This window comes from Diplotaxodon limnothrissa, linkage group LG15 (assembly GCF_057381915.1).
Source record: "Diplotaxodon limnothrissa isolate DT_005_m linkage group LG15, D_limnothrissa_male_GT1.1, whole genome shotgun sequence".
NCBI lineage: Eukaryota > Metazoa > Chordata > Actinopteri > Cichliformes > Cichlidae > Diplotaxodon > Diplotaxodon limnothrissa.
Genome location: NC_140610.1, coordinates 36,746,015 through 36,773,994, shown reverse-complemented (window position 1 = coordinate 36,773,994; position 27,980 = coordinate 36,746,015). Strand labels below are relative to the sequence as shown.

The following is a 27,980-nucleotide window of genomic DNA, read 5'->3' as shown; positions in this document are numbered from 1 at the left end:
CTAGGTGCACATCCCCTCGCCATACGTTTTCTGAAAGGGGTTCGCGGGCTGAGACCCGTGCTTAAGTCCAGTGTCCCTGCTTGGGACTTGTCTTTGGTACTGGAGGCCCTTTGTAGCCCCCCGTTTGAACCCATTGAGTCTGTGGATATGAAATTTCTTTCATATAAGACTGCATTACTTCTCGCTTTGGCTTCGGGGGGTGAGAGCTCATTCCACTAGGAGGATAGCAACCTCATGGGCTCTTTTTAAAGGGGTGCCTGTAGCTGATATTTGTGCAGCAGCTAGTTGGGCATCACCGCACACTTTTGTGCGGTTTTATCGGTTGGACATTACAGCCCCTTCGGTGGCTCATACTGTCCTTTCTGCTGGGTCTACCGTTCACTAAGGATGTGGTGGTCTGATTCCGGTTGGGTGGTTGCTTTGCGGGGTGTGTATATATGTCCCATGTCCCAAAGGGAACAAATAGTAATGTCTATAACTTCTGTTCCCTGAAGGAGAGTAACGACCTACAACACAAGGCGACCCCACTGAGCAGTTTGGCTCGGTGAAGAGCGGCTATTGAACTGAGGGATGACTGTGATGACAGCGGCTATATGTGCAGGCGGGGCTGTGTGCATGTCATCACACGTCATCTGCCTTAAAGGTGTGAATAAAGGTTTCTTAAGCCAGGACACGCGAGGGCGTGATATTCCGTACTTATGTGTTGTACCTCATTCCTCTCCTTCAGGGAACAGAAGTTATAGACATAACTATTCGTTTTTAAGCTGGCCAGATCCATTTATTTATTGTGATCATATAAATGTTTTTCCCAGAGCACAAGCTCATGCTCAGGTGACCTCCACTGGTTTGGCAGCCTGTGTGAAGGCAAATTTTCCCTTATTAATTAATCAAATTAATACTTCACCTCCCTGCATTCCAGACTCATTCACTGCTGGACAGCATTTTCTTTTAGTTTCCCCTTTGGAGTCATCTAATTTTTCTCCCTGTGATATTTACTGGCTTCTCTGTATATATTGCATTAACTTACCCTCCATTCATTTCCTAGTTGGCCCCAAGAAGCGTTGACAAAAAGCACAAATGCAAACCACATTTAAGATTTCCCTGATTTTATCCAGTTTTTTCACATGTGAAATTCCTACAATGAAGGTGCACATGTAGCAAGTGATGGAAGAGTGTAATTAAAAGCTTCAAATTCTTCCTTTCTTGCATTATGAGAAAAATGCAGCCTCTTTCGCAAATGTGCACAGAATCATGCAGTCATTCACACATTCACTATGCGTTCCCAAAGGGGTGGACGCAATAGTAAATCCACCAGTCCACAAATGAAGGCTTATGCACCTGCACGAATAAGCTCAGATATACAGAATCACAGACATAAAACACACAGAGAGACGTGCTATAACAGCAACACACATGCAGGTCTCCATTCTAGAAAACCATTGCACTCCTGCACAGAACGGTGTCTCCTTTGGGAACCTTTGACACATTAGACATCAACAGCATGAGTTAGCTGATGTGTGAGAATGTTTGTGTAATAAAGATTCCAGCAGCTGTGAAACAAGGATATTAAAATAAGAATTTAACCCACGGCAAGTGCAACAGCGCAATTCATGAGGAAGACAAGGCGACCGTGATGTGTAGCCTCAAAAGCAAACACTGAAACAGGGAATTAAGGCAAAACAAGGTGAAATTTCTAATTAAATTTAGTGAGGGGATGAATCACAAAAGGTGCTGCAGGCTTAGACAGATAAAGTCCAGTTCTGGTCAGACAAAAATAGTCCAATAGTGGAAAAGAAAACAGATTACTCTAAAGGGGAAAAATAAACAAAATGCATGATGAGTGAGGCAGGAATGCAGGCAGGTGAACAGATGAAGACAGAAGAAGAAACATTAGGCTAAAAAGGAAGAGAGACAGGTCAAGCAATCAGGAGCTACATTTTTAAGTGTTCTATTATTGTGCCAAGTTCTATATGTATATCCCACATACAGGAAAGTATATACAAGCCAATAACAGTGAAAGACATCCTACCTACATTACTGACTTTTCTGTGTCATTCTTTGCTGGAAAGTATTTGAAATTGTTAAAGTCAAAGTGCCAGACTGTTTCGATTGATTACCCAAACATGACAGGATGTTTGTTTATTTCTATGTTATCCCTAGTTATTTTCACAAGCACTAGCAAATAAGATTATCTCATTGTCAGTAGCTGTCAGGAAGTCTCTTCACACTCCTGCACCGCAACTATAACATATCTCAAATTTTCAGTCCTCCTGTGTATCTAGACTAACAGCTTTAACATCCAGGTCACACAGGGTTCCCATTGGCTCCAGTTCACTGGGCATGTGCCCACTTTACCAACACAGTTATCCGTCTGTGGATTTGATTGCAGAAATATGAAGTGTTGTTAGGGAATGTCTGTGTACTGTACATGAAGTTGTGGCATGATCTCATGACATAAGATCTTGGCACAATCTACACTGGGACCTCCCTACTCTGTAATATCCATAAATGGAAACTCAGAGGCAAAAAAGAGAGCAACTGGGTGAAGAGGGATTGCAAAGAGTCTTGAAGACCCAAAGTAACTATAGGTAGGCTAAACAAGCTTAAATGGCATGTCTTATATGCGATTGTCCTGCCAGAACTAACCCTTTGATCAATTCGTTTCTTTCACAAACCAAAATGTGACGATATTGTAGCTCCTTTCTTTATGTTGAAGGACTACTAAAACCGGTGAGGATAAAATGATAAAATCTGACCTCAATGTATAACTGAGTATAATATAGTAAAAACTCTATTATTTTTCCATGATATGTGTCACCACTAACAGAAACAACCAAACTCACTGCAGTGCTATTTCTGTTTCCTTCTTCTTTTTCAAAAGCTCCTTTCTCACTTTTGTGCACCTACACAACCTTCTCCTTTCTCTTTGTCTTTCATGGTGGATTCCTGATGCCTCAGCTTCTAGGCAGCTGAGCTCTCGGTGTATAATTACCCTCAGCGTTGCAATCACGCGCCTCCCTGTCTCCTCCCTGCAGCGTACAGGGATTCTCCCGGTGTGCTCAACACCTGACATTGCCAGTTGCAACGGGAAATGGCAGTCATTAGAAGGGTGGAGGAGGTAGGACACACAATGCAGCAACTTTCAGTCCTCACACCTTGAGTTGATTGACTTTTAACTCTTCCTCTAGGATTTTTCTTTATAACCTTCAACAGTTATTTAGTTTACTTCTCCCTTAGCAATGTATGACAAACCCTGTGGCTTTCTGCAGTAATTCATAAAGAAATCAGCATGCACTGAGCAAATGCTTGCATTTTGAGGTATCTACACTTTTCTTCACACGTTTTCAATTACAAACTTGTGTAAAAAGAAATGTGACCCACAGATGTGCTTTAGTGTAATTATATGCTAATTTAAAAGGTTGGATTAGCATAAAATACTGGTGACTTGCAGCGCTCCTTTCGAGAAATACTATTAATGTTGTTGTTACGTTTGAAAGGACGACAAAGAGGTGTAATTAATCTTATTCATAGAGCTGCTGGTTGGGGGGAGGGGATCTTCCCGTAATACACAGAGCCTTTTATTTCTAGTTTCAACCATTTTCACTATGCAGCAGTGTTGGTTAAGTTACTTTAAATTAGTAACTTAGTTACATTACTAGTTACTTCCATCAAAAGTAACTCAGTTACTTCAAGTTACTCGTTACTTTCAAAGTAACTAGTTACTAGGAAAAGTAACTTTGGTTTTATTCAGACTTCTCTTGTTAATGTGTTGCTAACTGGATACCCAGCAAGAGTGCCAGTCTTCTTCTTGCTTACTTGCCACAAGTGCACTGTGCCACCTACCAAAGGAAAAAATAATGTGTATATTTCCACAAGAGAAATCCCACGCCTGGACCGTCGTTGACCGCGGCCATGATTCTAGCCTACGTCACAGCGTCATGTGCGCTTTTTACATCCAACACAAAAACTTCAGTCGTGGTGCTTTCGATTGTACTCAGAACTCTGAAATTCTGCCTTCCGAATAGGAAGATGTAGGTAACACCAGACTGCAGATGAGCTGCATACAGGGCTGTACTGGGACAAAAAATCAGCCCGGGCATTTTGACTAGAGCTTTGACCGGCCCGCCATTATAGCAAATATCATAAAGCCTGAAAACAAACACTGTTGTGACAGTGATGTACACTGTCTTGATGGTATATATATATCAATCTATCAATCGTTTGTTGTAAGACTCAGATAATTATTTATTAAAAGCTAGACATTTGAAATGAGAATAAGAAAGTATTTCTTTGTGCCCCCCTTTCCCTGTTAATGCCCTACCTGGCCCCCTGGCAACACTTTGCTACACAGTTACCAGCTGTCAGCTACATAGAAAAGGATCCTGGTGTTATTTATCTCTCAGAAACAGTTCATAACTTCCCTTCAACTCATTCATGTGACCTAAAAGGTAAACCTGTTTCTCCATCACCTGTTCAGCTCTGATGATTCAGTAAGGACATCTGGTTTCATCTGGTTTCCCACTCACCAGATATACAAACCGATATCATGACCAGCAGCTTTACAGCTGTGGCTCCAGCAAACATCAGCTGATACTAGAAATTAATATTAAATAAATTCTAACAACAGCTGATCAAACGTGCTGCTGTTGTTTAACGCGACATCCGGTGGTTTCCTCTTTCTGGCGCAAAGTGGACGATAAATAAACAAGAGGGAAAAGCCGATCAGCTGATCATTGATCAGTTTCATGATTAAAGTAGCAACAGGGGAGGGAGGGGAGAGAATGAGAGAAGAAGAGGCAGCTGTGCAGCAAAGACAAAGAATAACTCCAGCTTTGTGTCTTTTTCATTGTAGCTGAAGTCCGGGACAAACTGTTCCTTTTCACCTCAATACGAAACGCGTAATAATCTCTCTGAATATGAGACGATTCCGTTTTTTAGGGAATGGTTGGCAACTCTAATAATTAACCGTATGAACAAAATAAAGTTCAACATCATTAACATCATAGCACCCACCCAGCTGTATAGAAACCCCGTCATGCTAGCTAGCACGCAGTACGAAAAAGTCAGCACAACGAAAATAAACTCCAACTAAACTTGGTTTATATCTGACCCAGATAGACTGCAGGTCATAACTTCTTACCTGAAGTTCAGTCCACCTGAGACTCGGACGGGCGGCCGTTTCGGGTCTCTCCTCCTCCTGCGTCCCCTTTCTCTCATCCACCTGCTGGCCTCCACCACTTGCTAATGTTACTGAATCTGTGGAAGCTCAGCGATAGCCACCACACGAAGTAACGAATAACGAGCCTATCTAAATCCCAGTAACGAGTAACGCGTTCCAGGTTTTGGCATAATAACTAGTTACTGTGCTCGTTACCACAATAATAACGTAGTTACTGTAACGCGTCACTTAATAACGCGTTAGTCCCAACACTGCTATGCAGGTATTTCATTTAATCATTAAATTGTTGTTATTGTCATTTCCCCCACAGAGTGCCTTCTGTCCCTTCTCTTTCCACTCACACTTCTTTCTTCCTGTTAAATGGGAGTTTTTCTTTCTCACAGTCACCAAGTACTTGCTCATAGGATGTCATCGGACTGGTGGGGTTTCCTTCTAATATTGAAGAGCCTTTAACTTACATTATAAAGCACCTTGGGGCTAAATAAATAATTGCATTGAATTTGATGGACTATTAAGCAACTCAGTAAAGAGTCTTTTTTGAAACTCACTTTTAGCCTCAGCTGAAGTTGGAATCATCTTATCACTGAAACAAAATGGCAGTCTCGTTGCAAAGTGCTCTGCTGAAAGGTATAAAACACAGTACATCTCCTATCTGCACGAGTCTCTTCTAACAAACTTTTGAAACAAATCTGAGGAGGCACATGCATTTTAAGCACTTAGCCAAACAAAAAATTACCAAATGTGCGACAAAAATAAAACAATTTAGAGGCAGCTTCGGAGCAGCCAGAGTAAAATCTGTTTTGACTTACCCACAAAGTAAAAATGATGAGCTTCGTTTAGCAGGCTCTGCAGTTAAGAGTTTCACAAAAAGTAAATAACAGCAGCAGGGCCAGGCTCTGCTGTAGTGAAAATCTCCCCCTTCAAGTGTAATTAAAAAAAATAGTTAGCACTGATAACCCCAGCATGGCAACAAGCAAGGGTTTTAACAGTCTCCTAATGGGCCTGCTTAAAGGCCCTTTAATATGTTTTCTCCTGTAAATGATCAAAACTCCTTTTTCAGTAACCTCAATAATGATCTTTATCAGGCAATGAAAGAGAAAATGTTCACAAAGGATGAAAGGGAGGGGGAAAAAACGCCACAGGCGACGGCACTTGGATGGGCTAAAGGCTAATTGTGTCTGAAATGAGATTTTAAGCATTTGAATTAGCAGAGGGTGCAGCGCACGGCAGCTGTGAAATGGAGGGAAAATAAGCGCAGGTCACATACAGATAAGCACGTCAGCTCTCCGAGAGTCTGACTCTGTGTTTGTGCAGCTCTTTAAGCCACACAGGATGCCGTCTGGTGATTAATTAGGCTGACTTAGAAGAGCAAACCCTGTCATTACGCGGCGTATTCATCTTTCATTTCATTCATTTAGTCATTCTCTTCTGCCGAGAAGCTCACGATTGAATTCATGCGTCTGCAAATAAAAGTCACCGCAACCTGATGCAGCGGGTGAAACAAAAGGTTCCCTAGAAACTGGCATTTAGGGTGAAGGAGTGCAAAAGAGAAGATACGAGAAGTCTCAAGTTGTACAAGCGCAAGAGGTGGAAGTGAAGGAGATGTAACGGATTCTTGAACAAATGAGTTTTCAGGTCAGATGTGGAAGGAGAGGAGGAAGGCAGGCCTGAGATGTGGAGAACAGTGTTTATTGCTCAAGTAAGGGAGTAAATATGATGTAGCATCTCCAGCTGCGCACTCAGCTCTGTCAGCGCGTGTGGTCGGCATGCAAATATGAGATGATGGATGTATCTGCTCAGGTCTAAAGGGAACGAGCCAGCGAGGGTGGAGGGAAGACGAGGCTGTGGTCGCTCGAAGACTAATGGGCCGATTAAGAGCTTCGAGGGGCGGCCATTTATTTGTTGTGTGTGACTAGATGAAGATTCGCTTCATTAATAAGGCCAGGCACTCACGAACATTGTTTTTTTTTTTCCCCTCTTGCTCTCCAACAAACCTCCTTCTCCTTTTCAGTTAATTGTGTCTAGAGTAAGAAATAAAATGCACACTTGTGTGACAGAGATGCAGCCGAAGACCTAAACAATTGTGTCACACGCTTCAGACCGCGGAAGCACTTTCCTTAGTTTATTATATCAACTGCTTGTTTTAATGCTTTCAGAATATAACTTTGTTTGGTGAATTATGCTCCTCGGTCCAGTTCAAATAGGATAATAAAGCAGGGTTCTCTTTAGGCTGGGTCGCAGTCAGAGCCACCCTTTTCCTTTTGTGGCCCAAATTCACAAGTCAAGGCTCTAATAAAGGGGGACATGGACAAACCTGGGGGCTCCACTGATTTATTATGCCTTCTGTGTTAGTAAAGTGGATCCATAGACTACATGTATGCAGACAGTAAAAGAAACCTTTAATGCTAACATCGCAATTTAACTAGTACTAGAATTTCACCTATTGATTAAAATTAAAGAACATGAGCACAGCATCTTTTGGCATCTTGGGTTCAAGTCAAATGTTATCCCCTGGTTCACACATTTGAGGAATATTTTTCTTACAACACTGTGCAAACATTTTGAGTTAACCCGCATTTCTTTATATTTAGTTTCCATGAGTTCAGACTCATAATTTGCAATTCTGTAGCTTGTTTGTTAAGCTACTTAATGCTGACCTTTGTTCTCAAAAACACATCATGTATTCCTATTTCTTTAGTTGAGTCTAATAAAAAGAAAAGAAGAAAGAGAAAACCAAAAATAACACAGTCTGAAGGCATCAGTATTTTTGTATTATTATTATTATTATTATTATGCATTATTAGTATTGTTTAGTGTTTTTGCACCAAGAAGGTGATTCCCAAAGAGCAACTAATCAAAAAAACTTATCTTAGTATGATGTGTATGTTCTTAAAAACTCTGATGCACCATGGAAAGCATCTGATTGTCATAGATTGGACAAAAACACACAAATAAACACCATCAGTCATGGATAGGCCTCCCCGGAGCCTCGACCTCAAAATTATTAAAGCAGTGTGGGCAAAGAATGGAACAAAAGGCAGCCAACATCCAAAGAAGAGCTCTGATTGTTCCTTTTCCTGAAGATTACCTAAAGAAAGCTTTCCTACGAGAGTTGAGGATGTGTTGGAGAATAAAGATGGTCATACCAAATACTGACTTTCAACCTTGTTTCGTGTGTTTGCAGATGTCACTGTCAGGGGTCGAGACTGGCCCACCAGGTATTATAGGAAAAGCGTTTGAATGAAAACAAATGGTGTTGTGACAGTGATGTACACCATCTTGTTGGTATAGATGTATGATTTCTATTCCTTGTACATCAGGTGACCATTTTGGTTGTAAGATTCAGATAATTATTTATTAAAAGGTAGACATTTGAAATGAGAATAAGTATTTCTTTGTGCCCCCCTTTCCCTGTTAATGCCCTACCTGGCCCCCCTGGCAAAACTTTGCTAGATCCGCCCCTGCACACCCATATGGAAAAGATATATATAAATCTTATAAAGTTTGTATCTGTCTTGTGTGAAACTTGTATGAAAAGCATATAAGAGTGAAAACGGATATAAGTATAAGATAATAACTGTCAAGGCAATACACCAGACAATTACATTCACGCTCTTTGGTTCTGTCCACCAGTGCAGAAGTTTTGACGCGAGATATGTGACGACTTATCGAAGTGTCTGAAATGTAACATTCCAACTTCCCCCTTAGTGTGTTTGTTGGGCAGCTTAGATAATGTCACTTCAGAAAAGAATATAGCCCATATGGTTTTCACTGCCCTATGCATAGCCAAGAAAACTGTCCTCATGAACTGGAAAAATAAAAACAATCTTAATTCTAACCAATATAGAAATTATCTATTAGATTACATTAGTCTTGATACAGCCTCTGCCACCACATCAGATCAATTGCTCTGGGCTCCTTTGATCAGCTCCATCACCTAGTGGGGGTGGGGGGTCATAGTTTGGTCCCGCCTTCACTGTTGTGATTGGTGTGGGGGTAGGGACAGGCTTAGGGCGTCAGGGGGTTTCCCGGAGGCATCTTCCTTGGGGGGCTCAACCTGGGGTAGCGGTCATGTCCGGTTGGCGGCTCTTTTGGCTCTCGGGTGACTGTTTCCTCGTGGCTGCGTGCAGCGGGGCTAGGGGAGGGTCTGTGCCGACGGACGTGGGTTACTGACCTGGTAGCCTGTCTGCCCCTGGGTGGGTCCGGGATGGGCGTGAGGTTCTGGGGGCACTCCGTCTCTGGGCTGGGGCCCTGGCCGGGCCTCGGGGCCTTGGGTCCTGGTTTGTGTGTTGCCGGGGTTGTGGGCGGGTGGGTGCATGGGGGCCCATCCCTGGCGCAGGGTGCCGCCGGTGCGTCGAGCCACCTGGGGGGCTCTTCAACTGGTGGGGGAGATTGTCACACCTTGCAGGAGCTTTCCTCTCCTCAGGAACTCTCTGCAGGAGGGGGAGATACAGAAGAGGTGGAGGAAGATCTCAGCCTGGGTGTTTATTGTCTCATGTAGTCTGGAAGATGAGTGGATGGTGGGGCGGGTGCAGTTTTCTCTGTGGTGGGGTTGGGTGGACTGTCCCGGGCTCTGTGGGGCCGGGGGGCGCTACTGCGCTGGGCCCCGGTCTGGATGGGCCTGGGCCCCCTTTCCCTGGCGGGTCGCGGAGTATGGGAGTGCCTACTGGGGTCAGCGGGGGAGCTGGCCCCAGGGAGGGGTCACCTGCCCCTCCCTTCCTTCCCTCCCCATCTCCAGCTGCCTCCCTCTTCCGGCTCCACCACAACCACCCACACATGCAGGACCTTGGAGTAGGGGTATGTCACCAGGGTGCAGAGGAGGCTACCCCCCCCCCCCCCCCCCCGTCCCCTTCTGGCTGCCTCTGCCTCAATTTTATCCCACAACTTAGACATTCACATTACTCACACTCTCATTACACATACATATAGGATCTTGGGGGTGGGCACGATACACGGAGTCCAAATTACCATCAGGGTGTACACCTCACCCCTGGCGTCGTTGCCCACCTCTCAATTTTAAATACACGTAGACATTGAGGGCTAGCAGGAGGGACTATGCGCTTACCTGCTGCTCTCTGGCAGGTAGCTCCATGCCCTCCTGGGTTTTAATTGCACCTTAGAACACACATGCATCAACACTACAATGAGCGGGTGGAGGGAGGTTTGGAGTCTTCTCTCACCCCCATTCTCTGCGGCCTGCTGCTAGGAGGAGTTGGCCATCCGACTGCGGTCTGGAGTGTGGGGCCTCCCTGCTGCTGCGGAGTCGGGGCGGTCTGCCTCTCCCCACCGCAGGGAAAAGGGTAACACCACCTGGGTCTGGGTGCAGTTCCCCCCTCCAGGGGCAAGGGTACCTAGACCCGGTTCGTAGAGTACGCTTGGGGAGTGTGATCGTGTGTACAGCGTCTCTTTATGTCTGTCTCCACGTTGGTTGAGTGTGGAGTAAGTGCATATGAGAGCATGAGGGTGGGAATGGATGTTTGTGTCTGTGTGTGCCTGTATGTCTGTGTCTATATGTCAGGTTGGGTATCAGACGCCACCTCTCTGGGGACATCTCAGGCCCTCCAAGGTTTGGAGGCCTATCTCCACCCACCACCACTTCCCCTGCCAGTGGCGGACTCCCTCAGGTGTCGGTGCGTTGGTGGTTCTTTGTGTCTGAGGGTGGGCGTCCGGGTACACACCGGCTCACTCCTTGGCGGCCGCTTATCGGGGCCTGGAGCCTGGGGCTCGCTCGGGCCACTTCGGAGGTGGGGTGCCCCCGGCCTCTCGGCCTGGGGCTCGGTCACTCAGGCACAGCTGGCTGCCGGCGGAGCTCACGGGCGCGTCACTGCAACTCCCCCTGGCTTCTGCTCCGCGGCTGCTGAGTGAGCCCTCATCTGGGACTCTCCTCAGCTCTTACTGGGACAGTGGCGCGGCTGCCCCTCTGTTGGTCTTCCTTGGTCTCTTGTGTTCTGGGGGCCTCTGGATGTCTGGAGTTTTGATCTCCTCCATACCTGCTTCATACCCTGGAGGACGGGGCTGTGGCTCCCCACACTCCCTAGCAGATCGTTACATGAAGAAACCTTTGGAATGCAAGCATGCTGATCCACACAGGTATGCACACAGGTGTACACACGGGTATTCACAGACGCGGACTACAACTTTCTTGGCTGCTGCCTCAAAGCACATTGTGCGCTGTCTATCTTGTGTGCTGCACAATATCGTTTATTATTTAGTATCTACTGATATCTACTGCTAGCTAGTTTATTGTGATGGTGCTGTTTTTTTTATTATGTTGCTCTTTGTTGTTTGCTTTCTCTTCTGTTTTTTTTTCTCCATACAGGTGACCCAGGTGTTTTGTTTTTTTGTTTGTTTGTTTTTTTTTCTTTCTTCCCCCCCTTCTCACCGTCTCTTCTCCCCTTTGGTTTTCTTTCTCTCCCTCTCTTTCTTTCATTCTTTCTCCCTGTCCTATCCCCCAGTCATGTCTGTCCCGTTTGTAGCAACTGAAAATAAAATAAATTCATAATTATAATAAAGGTCAATCAAATGGACCAATATGGCAAGGCCATGATGATCCACTTGGTAAAATAAATCCGCTTGGCATCTTTCTTGGCCTTAAGACAACAATTCTGATGGCTAAAGATCCAAACGGGACACAAAAAAAAAAAAAGAAAACGGATATAAGATCCCTTGAAAAATTATATAATGAAACTTGTATGTTTTGGATACTTACTAAAACAATGTATGAAAGTAATGAGAAAGTGGCCACTTTCATGAGTAAATCATGTAAGCTTTATATGGAGGGAACGTGACAATGACAGGAAGTGTCTAATCTTTGTGCATAATCTGTAAGCAAAGGTTGACTCTAGGCACTTTTTTTGTTTTTTTGCTTTCATTTATTTGAAATTTGTGTTTTCTCAAGTTTTTTCTGTGAGACGGATTCTGAAGGATCTTCTTGATGGCATAGTGGATGTTGGTCAGAAACACTTCATTTCCCTTCTTGCTGAAGTGAATTCCATCCGGTACAAATATGGTGTCATCATAATATCTCAGGGAGGGATGTTCAACGATGAAGCCTCCAAAGGAATGAACTGCCTTTCTCATACCTGAGTTTAAAGTTTTCCTGTCCATATTGGTGTATTTTGGATTTCCGTACCTCCACACTTGGCGTTCATTGATGCAGGAATATATGATAGGAGCGCTGTGCGGAGACGTGGCCGCAGTCAGGGCACAGCAGGAGCTGCTTCTGGGGCTTCTGGAGGAGGTAAAACAGCTACGCCTCCAAAATGCCGAGAAGGACAGACGGATCATGGATCTCGAGCGGCGGGTGGATGAGCTGGAGCAGTACACCCGTACGAACGACGTGGTCATCAGCGGTATTAAAATCAAGCCGCGCTCGTACGCGCGCGCGGTGGCCGGGACCGTCGGGGAGCCCAGCGACGAGGAGACCCGCTCGGTAGAGCAACAGGTGGCGTCCTTCCTCCAAAGCAAGGGGATAGAGATGGACCTGGAGCACATAGAAGCATGTCACTCACTGCCCAGGAGGAGTGACAGACTGCCGGCCATCATTATGAGATTTGTCAATCGGAAGAACAAGGTCGCACTGCTGAAACAAGGACGCAAACTGAAAGGCACGGACGTTTTCATTAATGAGCATCTGACACGAAAAAACGCAGACATCGCGAGGAAGGCAAGGCAACTGAAGAAGAACGGTAAAATACAACATACATGGGTAACAAACTGTAAGATTTTCATTAAGCTAAACGGGACACCAGAAGAGGCAAAAGTACTGATAGTGAGGAACATGGAGGATCTGGACAAGTATAACTGACACCAATGTATCAATTACACCAGGAAATGACATGGACACGTTGAAATTAGTTCTTCAACAGAAAGTAATTGATCTAGATTGTGAATATAAGGAGCATAATATAATAGATCCAGAAATAGATTCTGAAAGTAACTTTCTCTCTTCTTTTGTTAAAAATTGTAATTATTTCACTCAGGAACAATATGAAAAAGAAATTAACCTAGACGGGAAGCTCTCATTAATTCACTTTAACAGCAGAAGTATGTACTCTAATTTTGATTTCATTAAGGACTATTTGCAACAATTTTCTCGCCCCTTTAGTGTTATAGCCATCACTGAAACTTGGTTCAATGTCGATGAAGGAATAGATTTTTGTTTGAATGGATATGATTTAAAATACATGAATAGATTAAATAAGGCGGGCGGCGGGGTTGCTATATATGTTCATAACTCTATAAAATATAATGTTGTAACAACTATGTCTATGGCTATTGATGGAATTTTGGAATGTTTGACTATTGAGATTATGAATGAAAAAAAGAGAAATGTTATAATAAGTTGTATATATCGGACACCCAGTTCAAGTATTGACACTTTTAATGAATGGATAGAAAAAACGTTTGCTTCGGTGAACCAAAAATTACTATTTATCTGTGGTGATTTTAACATTGATTTGCTAAATCCAACAAGGTTAAAAGCCATTGATGACTTTACTGACACAATGTACAGCTTATCACTATATCCAACAATAACAAAGCCAAGCAGAATAACTTCACATAGCGCCACTATTATTGACAACATTTTTACTAATGTCATGGATTTCCAAATTAATAGTGGTCTGCTTGTCTGTGATATAACTGACCACTTACCAGTTTTTACTTTGTGTGACTGTGATTTAAAAAAAATAGATACCAAGATCATGATAGCAAAGCGAACAATAAATGAAGAAGCAATTCATGCCTTCAATTTCGATTTAGCACAACAAGATTGGAGTTCGGTGTATGAAGAGTCAGATGTGGACAAGGCTTATGATAATTTTCTAGATATTTTTACTATGTGGTACAATAAACATTGTCCTGTAAACGAACACATGACAAAGAAAAAAAAGATAAAAAGTCCTTGGCTCACAAAAGGAATTATTAATGCTTGCAAAAAGAAAAACAATCTGTATAAACAGTTTATCAAAGTAAAAACAAAAGAAGTGGAACAAAGATATAAAGCATATAGAAATAAATTGACTGATATTATAAGAACGAGCAAACAACTTTATTATAGAAGAAGATTATATGAAAATAAAAACAATATAAAAGGAACTTGGGATGTGTTAAACAACTTAATTAAACAAGGATCTTCTGGAACATCATATCCTGAATATTTTACTGATGCAAATGGTGAAAATCACAACATGAGTAATATTGTCGATGGGTTCAATAAATTCTTCATAAATGTTGGCCCTGAACTAGCAGCGGACATCCCGTGTCATAAAAATGAAAATATCAGTAATATAAAATCAAATCCCTTTTCACTGTTCCTCTCAGCTACAAATGAGCAAGAAGTAATAAATATCACATTAAAATGTAAAAGTAAGTCTTCAATGGATTATCATGACATAAATATGTCTGTAGTTAAACAGGTTATTCTGAATATTGCTAGTCCCTTAACATATATCTGTAATTTATCATTTCAGTCCGGTTGTTTTCCAAAAAAAATGAAAATTGCGAAAGTAATACCACTATATAAAAGTAATGACAAACACAGTTTTACCAATTATAGGCCTATTTCTCTACTGCCTCAATTCTCAAAAGTTCTAGAAAAACTTTTTAATTCAAGATTAGAAAAATTCCTTGAAAAACATCAAATAATAAATGTTGGTCAGTATGGTTTCAGAACGCAAAGAACCACTTCAATGGCGATAATTGAGGCAGTAGAAGAAATTACTGATACACTGGATAAAAATAAATATGCAGTTGGTATTTTTGTTGACCTCAAAAAGGCCTTCGACACAATCAATCACTCAATTTTACTGGATAAATTGGAAAGATATGGTATTCGAGGGAAAGCTGGTAACTGGTTAAAAAGTTACCTAACAGGTCGGGAACAATATGTTAGCATAGGGCATTACCATTCAGAGAAACTTGGTATTACATGTGGTGTTCCCCAAGGGTCAGTGTTGGGACCAAAACTTTTCAATGTATACATAAATGATATTTTTGATGTTTCTCAAGTACTTAAACTCATACTGTTCGCAGATGACACCAACATATTTTTCAGTAGCGATGATTATACTGATCTTGTAATGACTGTAAACAGGGAGCTAAAATTAATAAAAAAATGGATGGACATAAATAAATTATCATTAAATATAAATAAAACTAAAGCAATGTTTTTTGGTAATTTAAAATATAATATAGAATTACCAATTATCATTGAAGGTGTACCAATTGATAATGTGAGTGAAAACAAATTTTTGGGAGTTATAATTGATAACAAAATTTCATGGAAACCCCACGTCAGACACATAAAAACCAAAATTTCCAGAAGCCTCGCAGTTTTGAACAAAGTGAAACAATTCCTTGATAAAGATGCACTTCGTACTCTGTACTGTACCCTGGTTCTTCCATATCTTACATATTGTGTGGAAGTGTGGGGAAATACATATAAAAATACAACTAATCCATTAGTCACAGTACAGAAACGAGCACTGCGTATTATTCACAAGGCTGGTTATCTAGATCATACTCACAAATTCTTTCTTCAGGCAAAGTTACTTAAATTCCAGGATCTGGTTAATTACAATACATCCATAATTTTGTATAAAGCTTTTACTAAACTTTTACCGCCAAATTTACAAACTAGATTTGAAATTCGAGAAAAGGTTTATAATGTGAGAGGCTTTGGAGAATTCAAATTACCCAGAACTCGAACAACCCGTAAAGGCTTTTGTGTGTCTGTATGTGGTGTGAAAATCTGGAACAGTCTGAGTTTACAATTGAAACAATGCAAAAATATTCATAGATTTAAATTTCTCTACAAACAGTTGGTCTGGTCACAGTATACTCAATGATGGGTTTTAGTGTGCTCTGTAATGTCTGTCCTCTTACCATTGCTGGTATGGATTCCAAAATAAAAAATAAAAAATAAAGTGTGCGTATGTATGTACATATATGTACTTGTGTGTGTAGATATATATGTATGTATATGTATGTGTGTCTGTTACTTGTAGTTATTACTGCCTGTTACCTGTGGTAATGCAATTTATAATTTATATATTCTGTATTCAGTTATGAAGGCTCTAATTGTTGGTTGCGAGCTGCCGCTTAGATGCTTGTATCTGCCCGGGGCTGTTGATGGGTCTGTATGCAATGATGGGCGTAGCTGCGGGAAGTTTATTGTTTTTTTTTTGTTGATGAGTGAGTATAGGGGTGGGATTTAATAAGTTTTCTTCGTCCCACTCCTTTTTCAGGTAAGTTTTGTTTTTTGTTTTGTGTATTTTATGTTCAATATAGGTATTTGTTGTGCCTGAAAATGAATAAATAAATGAAATGAAATGGTCATGGAGGGGAACTTTGCATGCAGTTCAATCAGTTCTTTTTTCATTGCAGAGGAAAGTTCCAGGGGGTATACAAGTCCCAAGTCGTTGCCGGCATGAATCACCAAAATATCAGGTGGACTCTGTGTGGAAATCTCTGAATAAAAACAAGGAAGGACGTCATTCCAGCGCATCCCTCCTTTTCCATACCAGTGAACATTTGCATCAAGTCCAAACTTTTCTCCAAACATCTGGCATGCTACCCATTCTCCTCGCTTTATGTAACTTGATCCAATGATCCATATCTGAGGTACTTTCTTGGGTACCCCTCTGCTGTGTCTTCCTCTGGTTTCGTCTCTGTGTGGTTTTGAATGTTCTCCCACGATCTTGAGGTCTTAACATGACAGTGGAAGAGGCACCTCTTGATGTTCTTGCTTTCACTGCTAATTCTCTGTCATTTCTATTTGTGGTTCTTCTGTTTTCTGGGCGACAGATATCTGATATACACCTCTATGATGTCACATTATAGACCAGCTCTAGCCAAGCCGACTCAGGAGGCCTTTCTAATTTGTAATGGAAGTGCATAAAATAATTTAGAATCTCAGAGAGAAAGTGTGGGGCGAGACCATTTAATGTTTTAAAAACAACTAAAAGAATTTTTAAATTAACTCTAAAGTTAACAGGCAGCCAGTATAGCGAGGATAAAACGGGAATAATATACTTCTCAGAGTACCTGGGTCGTTGACTCAGTGCTCTCAGTTTGGACTTTTGTCACTGTAGCTGATGCTGAAATGTTTGCGTGGGTTGCCATGACCACACCAGAACCCAGCGTCTGAGATCGTTATATTGTTTTCTAATTGTTTTCCTTTATTTACTATTCATGTTTGTGTACAGTGTAAACGATAATCTATGAGTCCCTTGATACATTTTTCTTACAAAGAATGTTTCTGTTAAAGTGACTGTGGAGCAGTCACCTCTTCTGTGAGTTGCGGGAACCAGAAGTTTTAGGGTTCTTCAACTTTTCTACTGCTGGTTTACAAGGCGGACGCATAAAAAAAAAAAAAAAATTAATGATAATATAAAGTACATTAAATAAAAATAAATGATGCTGGTTAATTTGTTAACTAAGGAGCCCCGCAAGGCACACTGGAAAAAAAATGAAGATGAACTTTGGCGAGATCTCCCGACATCTTGCCAAAGTTCATCCTTATTTAATTTTTTTTCTCCACTGTCCTTTGCGGGGCTCTGTAGTTGACACTTGTAGTGATGGGAATTCCGTCTCTTTTTAGTGAACCGGCTCTTTCGGCTCGGCTCACTAAAAAGAGCCGGCTCTTTAGGCTCCCAACCGGCTCTTCAGGTTGTTTTGTTGCTTTACTTAATTTATTATTAACAATAATATAAAACTATGCACAAAAGGAATTACTAATGTAAAAAAACGTGGTTTTATTTATATATGTTTATATATAAGTACATGCAGTGGCCCATAGAGACAAAGCACGTATATACTCCAAAAAGCGCGTACAAATTCCAAAGCACATACTGTCACGGGTTGCCGGGGCAAGCCGTGTGAGAATATATTAGGACCCAAAATGCGGCAGCTCTGGTGCAAGTGAGTTTATTTAACAAAGTAAATACAAACAGAGATGGCGAGGGTGAGCTTAAAACTAAGAAAACTTAAACAACTAAGGAAAACAAACCTGAAATCTGAGATAAGATACCGAGATGCAGGGAGACGAAGAGAACATAGGGAAAAACCACAAAGGATGACGGGGGGGAGAAACGCAGACGAACCAGCAACGAGGACGAGGTAACACACACTATAAATACACACACCAGGAATCAAGGGATGGGAAACAGGAGGGGAACACACCTGGAAAACATCACAGCTGACGAGGCAGGGGAAACGTAACTAGAACAGACTGACATAAGACAGAGACCTTCAAAGTAAAACAGGAAACACATACACGTAATGACACAGACTCAGAGACCCGGACTAAACATAGAGACCTACTACACTAAGGGGATACACAAGCAGGGAAGACACCAAACAGAGGGAACACAACTAAACCCTAGGAAACCCAAAACAATAGTCATAATACAAAAACTATCAAAAGTAAAAGTACACAACCAAAAACACTGGGTCACCGACCCAGGACCATGACACGTACAAATTCCAAAACACATTTCTAGTGTTAACTGAACTTCCAAAACAGTGCTACCTAGATCACTTAAATTACACAATTGAAAGCATATGTGTATTGTTTGTGTATTTATACACAAGCACTCATATATATTCAAATAATTTTAAAAAAATGTTCATTTACCTGTTACTACCACACACCAAATCCAATCGTTGGTACTTCCTTGCTTGTGTAGCCACTAGGTAACAAAAGCTCAACACTGCGCCTAGCATTCTGGAGCACTTCTGTTGTGTTTTGTACGTGTTTTGTAGTTTTTATGTGTTTTGTAGTTTTTACGTGTTTTGAAGTTTGTATGTGCTTTGGGGCTTGTACGTGCTTCTGAGTTTTTACGTGTTTTGGAGTTTTTACGTGTTTTGGAGTTTTTACGAGTTTTGGAGTTTGTGCGTGCTTTGAGGCAATGGCTGTTGTTATTTTCTGTTCAGTGATGTTCCTTGTTACATGTTCATTGCTGGATTTATGCGAAAACAACTAATATTGCATATCCATAATTATTATAATGGATATAACTAAATAATACTTACACTATAATGTTAATTAGAAGTGTAATGCAAAAAAATTGATTTTTATGCCTATTTTGAATTTTACTTTAATACAAATACAAATACAAATACTTTCCCCCCTCAACAAATACAAATACAGATACAAATACCAGCTGCTTTGCACATCTCTAATATATATATATATATGAATGTATATATATATATATTAGGGGTGCAACAATACTCCGATACACTTCGATACAGTGCTTTCTGTTCGGTACGCATATGTATCGAACAATACAAAATTTGTAATTTATTTTATCAACTTTTCTTCTGACGATGTCTGTGTTGAGAGCTCAGTGGATCTGCGTTCGACTATTCTGCCTAGGCTGCACTGTCGAGCGCAGATCCACTGAGCGCAGCGCAAGAAGAAATTAAGCTTGTTGCAACATGGCAACTGCCTCAACGATAGCCGAAATTGAATCTCCCCCACCCTCATTCAGATCTGGCGTTTGGAACTATCTTGGTTTTCATGTGAAGTATGACCCTGATGGTAAGCACGTCATGGACAAAAGTAAAACAGTTTTTTTTTTTTTAATTTTGTTGTTTCAGCAACATTACATTTAAAAACTGTACTTTTGAGTTAAAATATGTATTTATAATTTTAATAAATGACAAATTAAAAAGGCATGAACATTTTTTTGTATCGAAAAAATATCGAACCGTGACACCAAAGTATCAAATCGAACCGTGAATTTTGTGTATCGTTGCACCCCTAATATATATATTAGTGCTGTCAATAAATTAAAAAATTAACGAATTAATCTCACAATTCTTTGGTAATTAATCGCAATTACTTGATCAATAGCCTGGTTGCACTTACTTTTTTTTCCACCTTATATTTATGCTTGTAACTGAAATTTATGCATTATAATGAAGTAAATGCAGAATAAACACAAAGAATGTGTTTTGGAGTTTGTACATGCTTTGTCTCTAGGGGCCACCATAAATATACTTTTGTTTATTCACTCCACATAAAATGTAATAAATAAATTTTAAAATACAAAAATTATTTCAATTTTCAGCTTTCTCCTTTTAAACCAATTTAAAGTGAAACAACACAAAACACTGCAAACCACAACACAATAAAATATAAATTTAAATATGCAAAACAAAAAGAAGATGCACAATCTCTGTCATATACGCCTGGGATGTTTTTTTGGGAGAGTGTTTTCCTGCTTGGAATTGCATAAATAGGATTCTCTACATGAATAAACTTTCTGAATCCTTTATCGTCTGCAACTGAAAATAGTTGTGGATGATTACTATACCTTTCTAATGTGATGTTGTTTCTTGTTGTTGTCCCTGGCTCGCTTTTCTCTCTCTTTTACTCCCGCTCTGTTCCTGTGCTACTGCGAGTGTAACTACCGCCCCTCCCCCCTCTGCTCAGCGCAAGTACAAGGCTCACGTGCGGAGTGAAGCGAAAAAAAAAGTGCGGGCTCCCAATGAGGAGCCGGCTGGCGTCGTTCACTTCAATGAGTCGGCTCTAAGAGCCGTTTCGTTCACGACCAACACATCACTAGATATTTGTGCACTTTGTTAAAAGAAATAAGTGTCTGAGAAGGATGTCATATCTACTATTGATATTATTTTACTTTCTTCTAGACCTCCATGTTTGTGCGAGGAATAAAAGGGAATTGTGGGCATCAGTACGAAGCGTGGATTTTTTTGACCAGAGTAGATACAGTCACTGTTTATTTTCCCTTGTATGGTTCCTGTTTTATTTTGAACCTTTAGTCCGTATGCATTATGTATAGTTTTACTTCCACTGTTCCACTAGTTGGATTCATTCCAGCTGTGTTCTCACCTGTTTCCAATCCTTATTATCTAGTCTACTTAAGCCGTCAGTTTCTGTCAGTCGTCGACAACTTCTTGTGTGTTTTTCCCGTCATTCAGTCATTTATGATCAGTTCAGTCAATAAACCCCATGCACTTTCTCAGCAGTCTGGCATTTGAGTCCTCTCTTTCCATTCACCACACACCAGAACGTGACAATGGTCCCTTCTCTGTGTACCAGTTACAAAAAGACAAATATTTTGCAGACATCACTTCTTTTTTTGTTTATTTTAGTAAACTACACAACTTTAAAAACATTGACTTTAATGTACCCGTTAAAGGCAGTGAAGTAGTGATATTGTTGGGCAACCCTTTCCTGTGTGAACACTATTTGAACCCTGGCATGTTTCTATTGGTGGTCTCCATTTCTCTTACTCTCAAGTCAAACCTATTAAACCCTGAGTCCTGCACTGTGATACATAAATCTTCAACACTTTTGAAAGTGCGTTTGAAGTGCCATTATACAGTAAACTGATATTGGTTTATGTTGTAGAGGGCAGAGACAAACGAGACCCCCACGATCATTTATCAAATAAAAAAAAATTTGTGGCACTTTGGATTTTAATGAAATGTATACTTTATACATTATGGCACCTACACAGATATGCACAGATGAGAAATAAATTAACGGAAAAACCAAAGTAAAGCACTTTAGGTGTTGAGTCATTTACATGGTGCCTGAAAAGTTTCACTGAGCAGTGGCAATGATTTTAATGTGAAGTGATGGATCCCTAGTTCCCCTAGAAAAAAAAAAAAAAAAAAAAAGGTGGTAAAGAGTGTTTTTTTCCTTAGGTGCTGATTTAACAGAAATATGATAATATAAATAATAGAAAGTAACAGAAATACTCTGTACAGTACTTGTACAGTAGCTGAAAGTGTGGGTGATGTTCAGGAGGAGAAGTGCAATGAATGTAGTGGATGTTTTTGTGAAAAGGTTTGTATGTGAATAAGACCAGTGACGTGGTGATTGACTTCAGAAGAACAAGGGCATGTATGCACAAAGTGAAGAAAGCTAAGATCTTTTAACATGTGCACAAAAATTTTCTCTTGCTCAGCTACGGCGAGTCTAGTTTGCATTGCTGGTCTGCTGGAGGAAGCAGCATCAGAGCTGGTGATGCTCTGACAGACTGAATAAAGGAAGGCTGGCTCTGTAAACACCTGCAAACTTGAAGCTGTAATGGAGAGGTCACTGAACACACTGTTATCCATCATGGATAATCCTGACTACCCTGTGCACCACTTACAGGACGAACACCAGAGGACCTGCTCTAACACACTGGTAATCTTTCATACTGTTAAATCTTTATAAAACAATACATCTGTTTGACAGATCTAGCAGAGATGCTGATGATTTAATTAAAGATGAAAAAATTTAGACTGTTTGTAACTCTTAGTGTTCGTTTGACTTTGGGACCTGAAGTGGATTCAGTTTTGGACCCAGAGTACTCCGCGAAGCTCCTCACTACAGCAGCCGCAATGCTCTGACAATCCATCAAGCAGTGCGGCTTACCAAAGTTGTACTAAAACATTTTTTAAACAGATTTCTGCACGCCCAAATCGATTTGAGGTCAGTAAGCACAACCAGAATTCGTACATAAGGCACACTCTCGATTTTTGAGAAAATGAAAGGATTTTAAGTGTGCCTTATAGTGTGGAAAATACGTTATACAGAAGAAAAGAATATATCGCGATATATATCGTTACCGCACATGCTTCAAATTATATCGCGATATGAATTTTAGGCCATATCGCCCAGCCCTAGTGCATGCCATGTTAAATTAAAAGGAGGCAATCATCTCTCTGTTATTGTTAATTTGCTTCAGGTTAAGTAATTGACCCAAATATGGAGACAGTCCCCTCAACTTTGGCCAATCATACTTGACCTGAAGAACTACACTTAGAAGCTCAGACTTCTGGTGAACTCCTAAGTGTAGTTTCCAATCCCAGAGTCAAAGGCGTGCACCCTCCAAAAATGATCACTTTTTAACTCCTGTGGTCACAATTAGAGAATCGGCTTCAACTATTAAAAAAAACAACAACAACAACAAAAACCCTTTTTATTCAAACACAACTGCAGCTGTTATACCTTGCACAATAACCGAACAAAAGCATGTCACTGTGATCAGAGATTCCTGCACCAACTCATTCAGTCCTGTTAAATGTCACCATAAAAAGTTACAGCACAATGTGTGAAAGATAGCATGGTGTAACAACACTGATTCAATATCTGGCTGGGTTTTGTCTCTTTTAAACACCCCAACTCCCTACCAAAGACCTATTTTACTTGTCACTGTGTTCACAAACCATTATGAGGTCTTTTCCACTGGTTTCAGTGGGATGGGGAGGAGCACGGGGGATGCAGTTTCACCAGTTGGGCTCTCTGCTAAATAGCCACTGGCCCATCTCTATATCTAACAGTATGTGTTGTACTTCTAAGCCATTAGCGCAAAATATTACACCATATCTCTGGAGTAATTACGCTGTAAGTTGTGAGCTGTAATCTGAAGCAATAGTAAATCTTGCTCCATCCTTTCATGAGCACAGCCGCCTTGATGATCACTCTCTACAAGGCTGAAACACGTTAATGCTTTTCTGCTATTCCTTGTTGATAAATGAAGCACAGCAGGCAAACCTACTGTGTCAATAACAGTGGAGCATTAGAGATGCTTAAACATGAACAGCAGGCAAATTAACCCTTTAAATTCAGCCGATTGTTTTAAAACAGCGCTTTCTTGCCAGGCAGATTATTTGGAAGGATGTGTAGTTTTTGATGTTTACAAGACAGGGTTAGGGTTAGTAACAGTTATGTTACTGTAAAGTCTCTGGCGACTGGAGGAGTGCATAAATATACCTCACCTGCAATAATTCAGTCATATCCCCTTAAACAAGGGGCAGAGCTGACAGATTGAGCTCCACTAAGTCATTATGGTAATACTGCTTCAGTGATGTGATTTACTAGGCAGAGATGTAATAAAAGCTTAAGGCTGTAATGGAGCCTGTCATATCAACAGCTTGTCAACATAATTTCCTCTTCCACCTGCAATTAGATCCCAGTGCATTCACGGATTTTAATTTCCATGTAAGCCATTCAGCTGTCTGATAGTCACTGAGCAGGTTAGAGGTTTCGATGTCATCCTCAAGGACACTAAAACAGCTTTTCAGGGACGTGTGGCTTTTCCACCTCAACAATACATATTGTCCCCGAGACCCTTGTAGTTACAGCATTAGACGACGTTAAAAGACCAAAAGTTTTGTGCTAAACTACAGATGGGTCGGCATAAACTTTTGTCCTTTAGAGTCCTCTTCCTCTTTTTTTTGTTCTCCTCAGTTTTACCCCTGGCTGGGTTCAACTGAATAAAGAAATCAAACTCTAGAGTTGTTAAAGTAATTGCCAAGCTGGCACATCCCCAGTTCCTCTGCAAAGACACGGCAGGCACTTCAGAATGTTAATGGCCACCCTGATCCAGCGAGGGCAATGCAGACTTGGCATTCGCACAGCGAGCAGGGGTAAAGCAAGTTTGCATGTCTGTCTGTGTGTGTGTGCAAGAAAGGGAGAGAGCTTGTGCCCACATTAACGATTTGTCCATGAGACACAGATTTCTTGTTTTTCGGTGACCTTCTCCCTCTCCCCACTTCTATCCTCTCACCATTTGGGCTTCTTTGAAATTCAGAAGCTTTTAACACTGAAGAGTCAAAGGGAATCTTGTTAGTGCACCAACAGTGTTTTAAAAACAGGTTGTGCTGATCCCGTTGTGTCATAGGGGTATTTTTATCCTTGTGGCGTGATGTCATTTTCTTTAACAAAAGCTATGCTGACGTCAATGTGAGAAGAAAAAAACTTTCAGGTCTGCACAATCAACAAGTAAGAGCCCCGCTCTTCACTTCTGCTGTGATGGATTTGGAAATTACACACTGACAAGAAGCAGTTTACTAAATTTTCAGGATACCACCTGCCACTTCGTTTTGCTCATTCATTAATTGATTGAAAAAAAAATGTTCTGTCTCTTGGAAACAGATTTAAAGATCTGCAGGTAAAAGGAATGGAAAGATTTAGCACCTAACCCATAACAAGCTGAGTGTGCTTCTAAGGCTAGTCTGTTCACAAAGAAAGCACAAATTTTGAATACCTCAAGGTGGATTTGAGAGCATGTGTACGCCTCATTCAGCCTCCCTGATAAGTGGCTGCTTGCGCTCATGACATTAAAGGACACTTTGTGCAGAGGCCTCTCTACTCCGAGTCTTAGCTTGTTTTTGTTTTTTCCATCTTGCTCACCATTTTTTGTCGTGTTAAACAGGATTACCTGATTTACCTTTTGACCTTCACGTGTTGATGTTGCAAAAAAGCAGAAAAAAGTCTCAATATTGAACACTGCTACATGCAAACCATCGCATGCATCCTTCTGGTGGAAAACTGCCTGCAAGGAGACATGAACAGCCACACCAAAATACAAGAAAGCACAAAGCTAGTGCGCCTTATCCATGACTCAGGCTCCCTGACAGAGTAATATATTCTTCTTTATAAAAAAGAAAAGAAAGGAAAGGAAGGGGAAATAGCAAAATTCTTATTCAGAGGTAGATTCAGCTGGTCTGGATGGTTATTCCTGCTAATTACAAATATCATCTAAAAATAACCCAGCGAGGAAGCGGCAAAAACATGTTTCCCTGCTGTGTGCTTAATGTGAGGAGCTAGGATTCCTGCCAGCAAGCCGCTGCAGTGAGGAATAAACAGCGCTGGTGTTTGCACTGCCAATTATTGGAACTTTTAAAATCTCCTCATCTGAGGAGGTGGCAGAAGGTCGTGGATTAAGGAGACCACAGACCACAGAGCCGGGGCAACCCCAATGGCTTTAATAAATTTTCACCATTACTGATTGAATCAACAGGAAAAACTTGGGTTTCTTGAGGTTGTAAGGGGGGAACGCATCACAGCTGTAAGGCCAATGCCATGCCAAATCTGGCACTATCTCAGCCTGTAGTCTTACAGTCTACACTGTGTATTTCTTTAGTTGGCTTCCAGTCATGTTAAATGAGGACTCTCTGAAGGCTGGAATAAATAATTGTAAAATTCTAATTTACATTAAATAATTACAAACTTCCGAGATAACATTTGTGCAAATCTGTGCAAAAAGCTTTGTTCATTTAAGGGTTTCATTTCTCTACTTACATGAGATACTGGACGTTGAGAAATTACCCTTTTCAATTAATGAACTCTTTACCAGACTGTTTTTATTTCTCCCTCTCATCCTGTTTCTTACATTTACTGATGCTCTGTCACATCTTGCATCAGCTTTTCTTCTCTTTACAGTCAAAGTTTGCACAAAGTAATCCACTGCTGAAACACCAGAGCGAACTCATAAGAGGGGACAGTGTTGAGCTTACAAATACGCCTTGATCTCAACGCTCTTACAGTTTTGCAAAACTCACTTTTTGCTGAAAGCTGTATAGGACAAATTATACCACTGCACCAGATGTCTCCAACAAATATGACACTGCAGCTCTTAGCAGAACTAGTGAAGACGAGATCTCTGAACTGGTTTCCTAGCCAAGAAATAGTCTGACATGCTATGTTAAACCACACAGAAAGAGATTGCTAGGTCAGAGGCAGGGAGCAGCTGGACCCTAGCCACCCTCACCTGCTTAACTGGAACAGGTGCAGGGAAAGACCACGTGGGTCCACGTCATCCTGAGAGCTGGAACAGACGGAGTAGGCCAGGGATTATTACAGGAGAAGAAACAGTCTTTACAGGTGCAGGCATGGGGGCACAATAGTCTTTAGCAGTCCAAGACAGAGTAACAGTCCCTCAAAGTTGCCCGCACATTGGTACAAGACTTAATTTAAGACAAAGCAGGCTCTGGGCAGCTAAACAGAGTCTTTGGAGGGACTGGTTCAGGAACAGAGTCAATCATTAATGCGGCCAGTTTAACACAATCAGCTGGTTCAGAACACATATGACCCAGCTCACCCAGAACAAATGCACTTAGCAATGTCCAACCAGGATATTCACACATATCTTTGTCACTGGGAGCAACAAGACCATCGGTGCCAGCAACAACTGGACCAGAAGCAAATCAAACTGCTCAAGCAGAGTCTCCGAAAATATTCTTTCTTTAGGAATATGTCCAGCATGCCTCCACAAACCATCAACATTTTCCAGTTACAGGTTTCTCTGTTTTTTGCTCTCTCACACAAATAACAGCTGTGCCTCCTTTTAGGACATCTGAACTCCGCCGTGTGCATAATTCCCCAAGGCATACCTTCACTTCTCACATGCTCTCGCTACCATCAACTAAACTCTCTCCTTCAGTACAGCTCTTCCAAGCTGAAATGAGGTTCTGGCAACATCTCCTCGCCATCCCAAATGGCATCATCTTCTATGAGGTTCAGCCATGTTTGCTTCCAAAGAAACCTTTGTTTGTTTCTGAAATCTACACAGTAGTTATCGTTACCTTACCGAGCCAGGCAGCCGCCTCTCCATCTTCTACTTTGAGACAAACTCACACTTAAGCCTTTCTGAGCCATCGTGCCATTGTCTAGAGCCTCAAAAATCCCAGCATGCTTCACCACCAGAGCTTTTGTTCACAGTCAAGCTACGTCACTACCTGACTGAGGTTCCCCTCATTCCTCTATCAAGGTCTTTTGCCATCTGGAATTTCTTCTGATCTCCTCTTCAGCCATTCCTTGCCAACGCATCCACTCCACTCAGTGAAATCCCTGAATACTCAATCGAGGTCACAGGTCACTTATCATTGCAAGCAAACAAGTTATATTTTTGCAACACGTACACTTATTACTGGAGGGGAAGCCTTTGGGGATCTTCACGGCCCGGGTGCCGCCGTCAGTCATCTCTGAGGCCTTCCTCAAACCGGAGCCTCAATTCATGTTCAAGCCATATGCCACTACCTACTAGAA

At 41.3% G+C, this 27,980-nt stretch overlaps 1 protein-coding gene across 1 annotated transcript; it reads right to left on the bottom strand.

The window, feature by feature from the left end:
- On the bottom strand, nucleotides 1-27,914 carry LOC146617929 (uncharacterized). Its single transcript, XM_085373542.1, has 4 exons — nucleotides 27,854-27,914; nucleotides 16,518-16,888; nucleotides 12,093-12,352; nucleotides 1-139 (listed from the first exon to the last, which is right to left on the bottom strand). The coding sequence occupies exons 1-4, from the start codon at nucleotides 27,912-27,914 to the stop codon at nucleotides 1-3; spliced, it is 831 nt and encodes a 276-aa protein (XP_085229668.1).
- Nucleotides 27,915-27,980: the final 66 nt, after the last annotated feature.